At 45.1% G+C, this 11,387-nt stretch overlaps 1 protein-coding gene across 14 annotated transcripts in view; it reads right to left on the bottom strand.

Annotated features, from left to right (window-relative positions):
* The window catches only part of casz1 (castor zinc finger 1), a 390,214-nt gene that overhangs the window by 56,118 nt on the left and 322,709 nt on the right, over positions 1–11,387 (bottom strand). For 12 of the 14 annotated variants that reach the window (XM_072586051.1, XM_072586063.1, XM_072586065.1 and 9 more), the window contains 3 exons: positions 11,128–11,292; positions 4,055–4,227; positions 2,418–3,262 (listed from right to left, as the gene is read on the bottom strand). In XM_072586051.1, the coding sequence (XP_072442152.1) occupies positions 2,418–3,262; positions 4,055–4,227; positions 11,128–11,292 (1,183 nt within the window). The remainder of the gene's footprint in view (positions 1–2,417; positions 3,263–4,054; positions 4,228–11,127; positions 11,293–11,387) is intronic. The other 2 variants (XM_072586060.1, XM_072586062.1) reach the window with 1 other exon arrangement.

The following is an 11,387-nucleotide window of genomic DNA, read 5'->3' as shown; positions in this document are numbered from 1 at the left end:
GAGCTGTAACCATGGACACCACCAAATTCACGCTATTCACTAAATTGAAGCCAAAGATGGTCACCCACATACTAAGCTCCATAAACTTGAAGTCATTATAATGCCGCCACCATGTCGTATTTCTCAGCAGGCCCCATTCATACAACACTAACTGTTTTGGTTCCCAGTCTAACAACACCTTGATCACAAAATCCTCATCTTGATTTTCAAATCCCATCCTCCCCACTTCACCCCCTGCTTTCTGCATTTTCCTTCGGCCTTCAGAGATCTCTGGAATACCCGTGCTCCTTAGACTTTCTAGCACCTTGGGCATTCCCAGTTTTGATCACTGCACCGCTGGAACGCATGTTTCCGGCTACCCATTCCCAGGCTCGGGAATTCCTTCACTGCACCTCCACACTTTGTCTTTACTCAAAAGCAATCTCTCTGACCAAGCTTTTGGTCACCTTGTGTAATTCACTGGGAGAAAGTGAGGACTGCAGATGCTGGAGATCAGAGTCAAAAAGTGTGGTGCTGGAAAAGCCCGGCCGATGAAAAGCCCATGCTCGAAACATTGACTCTCCTGCTCCTCGGATGCTGCCTGGCCAGCTGCACTTTTCCAGCACCAAACTTTTTGACTTGTGCAATTCCTTACCCCATTTTGCTCCATACTCAGGAAGCTGAGCAATGCTCCCTTTGGGTGCATAGGTACCCAGACATTACTGTGTGGGTCACACACAGGTTGCACCCTTTAAGAAAAACATCAAAGCTCCTGTACACTTAATGAATGGGCTGAGCACAGCAAAATAAAATCATTAGTGGGGAAATCGCTGACAAGCTTTTATTTACAGAGACACACATTGTATGCTGTGCACCTCGAAATAAATTCCCTCTTTCACTCTGGACCTATATTTATGCAACACACAAGGTGAGTCAAGACCCACCTTCTGAATATAATGACTCCCCATTGATAAAACATTAACACAAAGCATTCTGAAATATCTGTGCTCCTGTGCTGCAGTGGTAGTGTCCCCACCTTTGAGCCAGGACACCCAGATTCAAACCCACCTCTGCCTGAGTTGTGTAATAACATCACACAGCAGAGAAAATCTATAAAAGGGAAATGCCCTCTCTCCATCTCTCTGTCTCTCCCCACCTCTCCCTCACCTTAATCGGTCTTGCATATAAATTAATCAGTTGGAGAACACAAGTGATTTTCTTGTGATGTTGGTGAAAAAATATGAGTTAGAATCATAGAATCCCTACAGTGTGGAAACAGGCCCTTTGGCCCAACAAGTCCATACTGACCCTCTGAAGAGTCACCCATCCAGACTACCCTATTAGTCTACATTTACCCATGACTAATGCACTTAACCAACATATTCCTCAACCAAAACTGTCTTTAAAGATGTGTGGGTTTTCGTTTTTTTTTGGAAAATAGACCACAGACGTAGAATGTTCTGTGGCTTTCCATTCATGCCTAGATATATTCCACCCTCGAGGATGGGGGGGGGGGGGTGAACTGTTAATTAGGTTTTTAAGTGTTATCACATTATAATAACAAGCAGACTTGCTCTATGAACAGTAATCCAGTTAATAAAAAGAGGCCTCAGAATTGAAGGCAAAATCTAAAGTGAGAGAAACTCATTTTAACGTGATCAGGTATTTGAACTTTAACAGAGGGAAGAGACAGTTCACCAAAATGGTCTTCCCTGTCATGAACAAAATAATAAACTTCTACTTGAAGGAATTTGAAGGGACAGCAAAGCGAAGCACATTACACTGAGTATTATTGGAGGGAAGATTACCATAAAACCACAAAACATCGGAGCAGAAGAGGGAAATTTAGCCCATTGAGTCTGTCCTGACATCCAATGAGATCATGGTTGATCCGATGATCTTCAGCTCCACCTTCCTGCCTTTTCTCCATATTCCTTGATTCCCTGACATTAAAAATCTGTCTGTCTTAGCCTTGAATACCCTGACAGGAAAGAATTCCACAGATTCATGACAGTCTGAGAGTAAATTGCTCCTCATCTCTGTCTTAAATATCTGTCCACTTATTCTAAGATGGTGCCCTTTGGTCCTAGGCTCTCCCGTGACATCTCATGGGTCATTCAATATACTCAAGGCTGAGATAAACAGATTTCTAATCAGTAAGGTAATCAAAGTTTAAGGGGAAAAAAAGACCGGAAAGCAGAGTTGAGAATTATATCATCCATAATCTCATTGAATGATGATCTTACTAATGGTTTTAAAGGATGTTTCCGCTCAAATTCAAATCCAACTCCAACAAAACCACTTCAGATCACCCGCATTGACCTTTCCCTCAAACGTGAGACTAGTTCAGCCCAGTTTCTCAATGTCAAGTTGGGGAAGATCTGTTCTTCTTACGATGAGTACAAAATACCAGGGTTATTCATACCCCAATGCCTCACCTAGGTCTGCTGGGTTGGATGGTTTGAGAGCTGCAGCTGCAAGGCGGGCCATCATTGGGGAGATGAGCCCTTTGCTGGCTGTGATCTTCTCCATGATGGTGGTTGCAGCAGCTGGAGACAGGGGGATTGTGTTGCTGGACCCCGAGACAACTTGTGAAGGCGATTCCGTCGGCACGGTGGGAACACTGGAGGAGATGGCGGATATCAAGTTGGCTGCTGTCACAGGGATGGCCATGGAGACCCTGTTGGGAATGATAGGGAAGAAGGGGCCGGTATTGGAGAGACCGGCATTGGAGAGTGCCAAGGCGACTGGGATGGGGCTGGCCAGCGTTTGCGGAAGTATTGTCGACATCTTGGTTGCTGGGATGACGTTACTGGTCGGCCTGGCGGCCTGGCTCGAGGAGATCTCTGTGGTGGGAGTGGGGAGGAGTATCGGTCCCGCAGATTGTTGGCTTGTCGGGGATGCGCTCAGACTCGAGTTCTTGCTGCTTATCGCTGAGTAGTCAATCAGATCATCATTGCTGGAGTCATCCTGTTCATTCTCCTTGCGGCCCAGCAGCTGGGAAGCCAGGCCGGGACCTCCCGTGTTGCGGATGTGACGGCGTTCGTGTTTTCGCTTGTGCGAGGTCATCTGACTGGTGGAGGTGAAGGTGAAGCCACAGCCCACCCGGATACAGTGGAAGTGGTTCGTGGCCTTGCTGTAGACACAGCCCTCGTACTTGCACTCCTCGTATTTGTAGAACTTCTTGAAGCCATCCTTCGCGTAGGCGTCATCCTTGATGTGATAACTCTTGTGCTTTTCGATATCACACTTGTTTTTGAAGGTGAAAGTACAGCCAGGACGCCTGGGAAAATGGAGAGGTTAATGAGCAGACTGTATCGTTCCCTACATTCCAGCTCCCCTTTTGTCCCTCACCGTCATATACTCATCACTGAGTACAGGTCACAGTGCATGTGTGTCTCAGGTTTTCTTTCCACTAACAGCTTATCTTAATACCTAGAGGATAAAAAAGACTTGCATTTATTTGTCTCACAGTGCTTTACGGCCAATGAAGTACTTGCGGAGTGTTGTCACTGTTGCAGGAAAAGTCGAGCCAATTTGCACACAGCAAGCTCCACAAAGCGCAAAGTGAGAATAATCAGTTTTTTTTAGTGTTTTGCTGATTGAGGGGTTCATATTGGCCAAGGGGTAACTTCTCTGTTTTCTTTGAACCTGTGAAATGGAGTTTTTAATGCCCACCCGAGGGGGGACACAGTGCTTCAGTTTAACATCTCAGCTGATGGACTGCACTTCTGACAATGCAGCACTCCTTCAGTATTACTCTGCACCTGAGCATCAGCTTTGGTTTGTACACTTTAGGGACTTGAAACATCAACAACACAATGCTCCACGAGAGAGCTTACATCCAGATGTTTGTTACTCCTCCTCCAATCTCTTCACACGGCAGTTTGCAGTTATACAGCACATTTAACATAGTAAAGCATTCTAAGTTTCTTATATATAGGACTGCTTCAATTCTTGGGCCAAGGCTATTCAGCGCAGCTGGTCACATCTAGAAACTTTCTAAGGGTGACTAAGAGAGTCATAGATGTCACTTTATACATAGAGGGGGATATTGAATTGGATTGGGATGTACCTGCAGTGAAAGTGTGTGGTCTTTTGTCCATAGAACTGGCAGCCAAGGGTCCCACAATCCTCCGTCGCACGAAAGCGCTGAAAGCCATCGTTGATTAGCTGGGCGTTCTTCTTGTGGAAGTTTTCATGGGTCATCACATCAGACGTACTGGTGTAAACCTTAGTGCAACCCACCTGGAGGGTGAGAGAAATGGAAGGCTTTGTTGAGAGAGCTTCAAGGAGACTGTTGAGGGTGGGGAGGCGGAAGGTGAACGGAAGCTCAGGAAGGGAATGGGACTCCGGAAGCTGAATGTATGAGACTGCTATGTTGGGGGAAAGTTGGATAAGGGACAGAATCTAGTGAAGAAGAGATTGGAGGGGCCTGGAGTGACAACAATTGGAGGAGGATAGGGAGAGCAGAGACCTTAAAGAACCTTAAATGTGAAGGTGAGAATGGAAGAGAGTGCTTTCATCTAAATGAGTTTGTGCCTATGGGCCTGGATAGGTAATGACAAGTCAGGTACACCTCCCACCACCTTAACACTGTGCAGCTGTTGTAACTCGGGACCCTCCCAAACTCTTCATCCCTCAGGCTAGGTCTCATCCAGATTTTTCCCAACAGCATCAATGGCTGTCCCATGTAGTCAGTCACAGGAATCCCCTTCCCATCCTGCTATTTCATCCTGAGACAGTGTTTGGAGAAGGTGCTATTCAGTCATACCGAGGGATTGAACCTTTGCTCAAGGCGGACAGGACTGGGGTTGAGGGATGGAGCTGATATACAGCTCCACGACATTATGGCTTCGACAGAAGGTGTGGGGGGAGATTGTGCTGAGTTATGGTCAGTCCAGAAGTGGAAAACAAACTGAAGGCTCTGGACAATGATGAAACCTATTAAATACCAGATGCCTCACAGCACCATAGACCCGGGTTCGATTCTAACCTTAGGCGATTGTCTGTGTGGAGTTTGCACATTCTCCCCTTATCTGTATGGGTTTCCTCCAGTTTCCTCCCACAGTCCAAAGATGCGCAGGTTGGTGTGGATTGGCTATGCTAAATTGTCCCATAGTGTCCAGGGATGTGTAGGTTAGTTGCATTATCCATTGGAAATGCAGAGTTACAGGGATAGGATAAGGGAATGGATCTGGGTGGGATGCTTTTCAGCGGGTTGGTGTGGACTTGTTGGGCCAAATGGCCTGCTTCCACATTATAGGGATCCAAAGAAATTTAACCACTAGGGAAAAGCTTGTATGTTCTTATTGCCATAGTATTAGGGATGACTGAGAACTTGGGCCTTTCCCCTTTGTTGATAATTTCCCTTGTCCTACATTTATTGTGAAGTTGAGCATTTATTAGAAATAACCCAAAGTTCTATTATTTTTATAGAATCACTTTTCTAACAGAATAAGACATAAGACTCACTCAAGTACTTTTTCAAAGGAACAAGTTGAAACCACAGCATGTGGTCAGTGTGTTCCCTTCATGGCTACTTTTCCCTGCTTTAGTTTTGAGTGAGGTAATGGTTTTATTTCAAATTAGCCAAACCCTTCCACTGCTGTGCCAGAACTATCTCAAGATGAAACATCAGGGAGCTCTGATATTTTCTTATCTCTCTGTGTTCCTACTCAAACAGTCTCTTGGGTGACCAGAACTTGAGTCTTGCTGAACAAGGAATCATATTGCAGAAGCTTTTTTGTTTTGCACCCATTAGGACAAGTGCAAGAATGCTAAATTTCAAATAACCATAGCAACTTGTATTACAAGGGAAAAGGGGATTGCTTCCTTTTCATTTTATTTTCTCCATGGCAATGCTTTGTTCAGAATCAGTTTGCTAACCAGTTCCTCTGAGAGACCTCTGTGAGTGAGGTCAGGAGCTCTTTGGGAGATGTTGGGCATTCCTTTGGGATTATTAAGAGTTGACATGAATCTGCATAAAACATGGATAAACTCTATAGAACTGTCAAACTATCAAGCATTTTTAAAAATCAAAAATTCTGCTGAATTAAAATCATTCATTGCTATTTCACTGTTTGGAGACATACATCTGAGGGTCACCATTATAGGATTAGTGCTGCACCCACAACCTATTGTTATCACAGCTGGGGGTGGGGGCTGTAAATTCACTGTTTGATTGACAGCTCCACGTTGTCATGAAGTAATTTGCTGTCTTTAATATAGGGCTATGAATGCAAATGTTTGTTTTCCTTTCAAGTAAGGAATTAAGTGTTATTAATGGCAATTACTTTTAATAATGAAGCCTGTAGCAAATACTCAGAAATGTTATTCCATCTCACTGTGGCTCCTGAGGTCAGCCAATGGTGGATGCAGCTGAGTTGGCACGAAAGATAAAAGGGCAGATGGGTGGTGAAGGGGGTATGGGCTGGCACTAAGTTGGCATCAAGGCTATAAGGGGTCATGGAATGGCTACAGGAACATAGGTTGCCATTGGAGGAATATGAAAGATGGGTGGGGGTCATGGGATGCCATAGATGGGATATGAAATGTATGGTGGGTGGGGGGGTAGATTGAGGGTGTGGGAGAGGTGAGGCCTAGGTGCCTGTTTTATTTTAATGGAGAGAAAGTCCCAGAGCAGTAAAGGTGGGGGGAGGGGGTGTTTTCAACAGCTCATCTTAGCACCCGACAGCCTCTGCACTGTTTCTGGGGTCAGTGGGCCCATCTCCTGTTACCCACCTCCACATTCTGTGCCCCCCGTGTTCTCACACAGATGCAGCTAGGTCTGCTGGTTATATCCTGTTTATATCTCAGGCGCCCCAGCATTTTCTTTTATAGCAACTATTTGCATTTATATAGCACCTTAATGTGGAATAGCTTTTCAAGGTGCTTCTCCGGCAAAATAAAAACTGAGACTGAACCAGAGCAGGAGATAATAGGGCAGGTGATCAAAAGCTAATTCAAATAGGTTGCTTTTAATGAGTGATTTAAAACAGGAAAGAGATGTGCAAAAGCAATGGTTGGGATTCCAGAGGACCAAGGTCACTGAGGCATAATCTTTTCTCAAAGCTCACCTGTCCAAATAATAAGAAGAGGAATTTCAGATGAGTGTATTAAAACCCTGTCTGTTTATATTAGCATAACTTAATTGCATAGTCTAAATAAATTATTTAGTGATAGAAATTTCTGCTTTAATTGCTTTGGGTAGAAACAGAAAGATTGCATTGACTTCAGGTTTGGAAACTCAAGAGTAATTTTGTTAAAGTCAACTTCTCCCCTCTCTAGGTTTGCTCTTGTGCAGTTAGTAATTCCTCAGGGGTTAGGACAGATAATTTACTGTCAATATTTCACCTCAGGGGCCAGTTTAAAAGGGCAGTGCCTCAGCTCAGGAACTGCCTCCCTAAAATGCTCTACCTCTCATTCCTCCTTAAAGCTACCTCTGCGTCATCTGTCCTAATATCATTTTAGGTGTTTCAAGGGGGTTGGGGTATAACAGTAGGGAAGTCTGACTTCAGTTGTATAAGTGGCTAGTGAGACCACATCTGGAGCACTGTGAGCAGTCTTGGTCCCTTTATTTAAGGAAAGATATTATTTCATTGGAAGCAGTTCAGAGAAGGTTCACGAGATTCTTGGGGAATCAAGGGTCATAGAGAAAGGGCAAGGATGTGAGGAATGTCATATCAACCACGATCCTATTGAATGGCAGAAGGAGCACGACGGGCCGAATGGCCTACTCCTGTTCCTATTTCTTATGGTGGGAAACAGTGTCCTCTCGAAGGCTGGGAAGTACCTTGCCTATTGATGTGTGACATGGTTCTCAGTTCCAGAAGATACTTCTGTATTTGGAGCTCAGAGTTCCGCATGGAGCCAGGAAACATTGGAGGGAATGTAGATGTGAAGGCGCAAAGTTTGTTTGAATAAATTATTTTGATTCAACCCATTCAAAAGAGTTGCAACCCATCAGAACTTCTGGGCCAAAGATGCAGGTAGTAGTACCGCTGTGACACAGACCCCTTCAAACCCTGATCAACAGCCACCCAGGAAAGAGGACATTTTTTCTGGATCGTAGGCAGGAGGTAAGTTGGCAACAGGAATGACTTTAATCCCTGAAGGATAGCACCCATCAGCCACGTGTCCTTGTCAGCACAGTGGGGGTTGGAAGTGGTGGGGGGGGGGGAGAAGGAATCAGTCCTTCTGCTGAGCCATGCCCCCTGAGGATCTGGGATATTTTCCTGGATGGATTTGTCAGCAACCTACAGTCAACCCTCGAGGAAGCTTGGGTTAGGTCGTCTTTCCTCCACTCTGGTGCACACGTGGGTCTGTTCATTTCTCCAAGTTGGAATTATTGCAATTCTGTGGATCTCACAGGAAGACATACTCCATGAAGCTATGAGCTGGCTTCAGCTGGACCCCTGGACTGGTCTTTTACTGGGAAGAAAGTTGGCTGTGGATATGTGCAGAGTCAAAGGCGTAGCACTGGAAAGGTACATCAGGAATGAAGAGCTTTTGCCCGAAACATTGACTCTCCTGCTCTTCGGATGCTGCCTGACCTGCTGTGCTTTTCCAGTGCCACACTTTTCGACTCTGACTCTCCAGCATCTGCCGTCTTCATTTTGTCCTGTGGGTAGGTGCAGGAGATGCAGCATTCCACTGTCAGAGCCATTTCTTTTTTTATCATTCATTAACAGGATGAGGGCACCCCTGGCTGTGCCAGTATTTTTTGTTGCTCTGTAGAAGGTGGGGGTGAGCTGCCTTCTTGAACTGCTGTGGTCCTACTGCTGTGGGTTGACCCTTAGGGAGGGAATTCCAGGATTTTGACCCAGCGACACTGAAGGAACGGTGATATGTTTCCAAGTCAGGACGGGGAGTGTTTCGGAGGGGATCTTGTAGATGGTGGTGTTCCCATGTATCTGCTGCCCTTGTTCTTCTCAATCATCAAAGTTATAGAATTGGAAGGTGCTGCCGAAGGAGCCTTGGTGAGTTGTTGCCGTGTGTCTTGTTGATGGCAGATATTACCACCGGGTGGGCAGGGCTAAAGTTGGCCTGAAACAGGTTTGAACACATGCTTAGCTGAGGCTTGGCCAATATCACAACGTTCCTGCATTGTCTGAAGTGGTGTCTTTGAGATAGGACTTTTGACTGAGCTCCTGTCTATTTGTTCAGATAAATGTGAAGGGGCTGGTGACAGATTCCAGGGAGAAATTGGGATGTCATTCAATGTCTTGACTAACATTCCTGCCTTAACCACATTCATTAGTTCCCCCCCCCCCCCCCCCACCCCGTCCTTTGCTTTTATTTTCTGTCGAATTGGAGGGAGGGGTGTGACAGGGAAATGATGTGACAGGTCAGGTTGGAACTGAGCATAACAGACAATAAAAGCTGGAATTTAAAGCATCACTTTCTTTTTAAAAGATTTGCAGATTTAAATCTGCTTTGTTCTAAATTGTGTTAAAGACTCCCTAAAAATTGTATTGTTCATTCATAGTAATCTAACTCCCTTACTTCAAATCTTCATTGTTTGAACTTGACCTTTCCCTGTTGAGAAAGACCAGGAGGATTTATTTTGGGCTGAAGTCTCCCCGACTTGCATTATTTTAACTGCATGGTCCCCAGCCCAGAGCTAAAATTAGCCTCAGGCAATATCACGAATGTGCAGAGACCGCTCCTGAATGACAACATGCGACTGGAAGCAGGAAAAGCATTTCCTGCAGCAGATTGGGCTCAGGGAGCCTCTGCAGAGTTCACTGAGGATATCGCACGCTGGGAATTGAACAAGTGCGGATGTGTCATGAGTGTGAAAGACTGAAAAACTCGCAAGAGATACAGCCTTGCTGGAATTATAGCAGGCTGTGGTATGAGTGAGATTTCAGGTTTTTTTTAAATCCCATTTGCTAGAAGCTTTGTTCTTATTTCTCCTTTGAGAGGAAGGAGGTATCTTTTAAGCGTCCCTCGTTCAGTCTGTCGAGCCCTGCTCTGTCAGTGCTGAGGAGCAATGCGACTTCTAGGGGTTTCACTAGCTTTGTGCTTCCCAGTCAGGCTGCTGCTGTCTTCACTCTTGTCCAGCTCCTGTTCTGAACTTCTCCCTCCTTCACTAACAATGCACTCCCATTGTTCACCCAGACTCCCAAAGAGCTGCCTCACCTCTCAGGGTTTAAGGTCTGTGACCCAGGGCCGTGCTGCTTGGAGCTCCCTGCATCATTCCAAGAGTAAACTAGGCCACAGACATGAGAGAATTTTTCAATCTTTTTTATCTCATCAGAAATAAAAAGAACATTTAACACTCTCTATTTCACAAACTTGTTAAAGAGACAGGTACGCTCATTAACAGCCAAATTTTGAAACAACACAGCAAATAGTGCTGCTAACTCTCTGTACATCCTGACATCCTCCCCTGAAGCTGGTGATCCTGCTTGCACCAACTCCACTGATCTTTTTTAAAACAAATTTTCATGGGATGTGCGTATTGCTGGCAAGGCCAGTGTTTGTTTCCCATCCCTAATGGCCCTTGAACTCAGTGTCTTGCTCTGTCTTTTGGGGTCAGTTAAGAGTCAACTACATTGCTGTGGGTGTGGAGTCAGATGTAGGCCAGATTTCCTTCCTTAAAGGCCTTAGTGAACTGGATGGGTTTTTATGATAATCAATGATAGTTTTGTGGTCACCATCTGCTCCACTAGCTACCTGACGAAGAAGCAGCGCTCTGAAAGCTAGTGCTTCCAAATAACCCTGTTGGTCTATAACCTGGTGTTGTGTGATTTTTTTAACATCATCAGCGATGACTAATTATGGAATCTGAATTTATTAACAAAATATAATTGAAATTACTGAGTGCTATTATAGTGGGATTTGAACCCATGTCCCAAGGGCAGACTTGTTTCACACTTCCAGTATCCATTGTTCTTTGCTTTATTTCCCTACAGCAACAGCTTGGATCTCTGGATTTCTAGGCCAGTGACTGCACCACTCCTCTATTGGGTTGGGGTTCAATCGTCCAATACAGACACATATGCACACATGCACACACACGTCATGAAACACACATTACCCAGCAATGAATGACTGAATGGCAGTAAGACAGTACATCATCACTGCATTCAGTCTAAAGGAGCAGGCAGCTATCGCCTGCTGCTGGTAGGAGAGGGTTACCTGCATGCAATGGTAATGTGTACTCTTTCCATTAAGGTGGCAGCCATGGTAGTAGACACTGCAGTCATCCAAGGGGCTGAAGCGCATGAAACCATGTTGCAGGGAGTTATCTCTCTTCTTGTGCATGTTGTAGTGTCGTATCACATCCTGTTTACTGGTAAACCTCTGTCAAAATAACAAAAGGGAAATAGAGTCTTGTTAGTTAAGGGCCATTTGTGGGGGATGAAGGGATATGGGGGTGCAGGCAGTGAAATGGAGTT

The sequence above is a fragment of the Chiloscyllium punctatum genome, chromosome 16, assembly GCF_047496795.1.
Source record: "Chiloscyllium punctatum isolate Juve2018m chromosome 16, sChiPun1.3, whole genome shotgun sequence".
NCBI classification, from domain to species: Eukaryota; Metazoa; Chordata; class Chondrichthyes; order Orectolobiformes; family Hemiscylliidae; genus Chiloscyllium; species Chiloscyllium punctatum.
The sequence above is the reverse complement of the archived record's forward strand: the minus strand, read 5'-3'. Positions and strand labels throughout refer to the sequence as shown.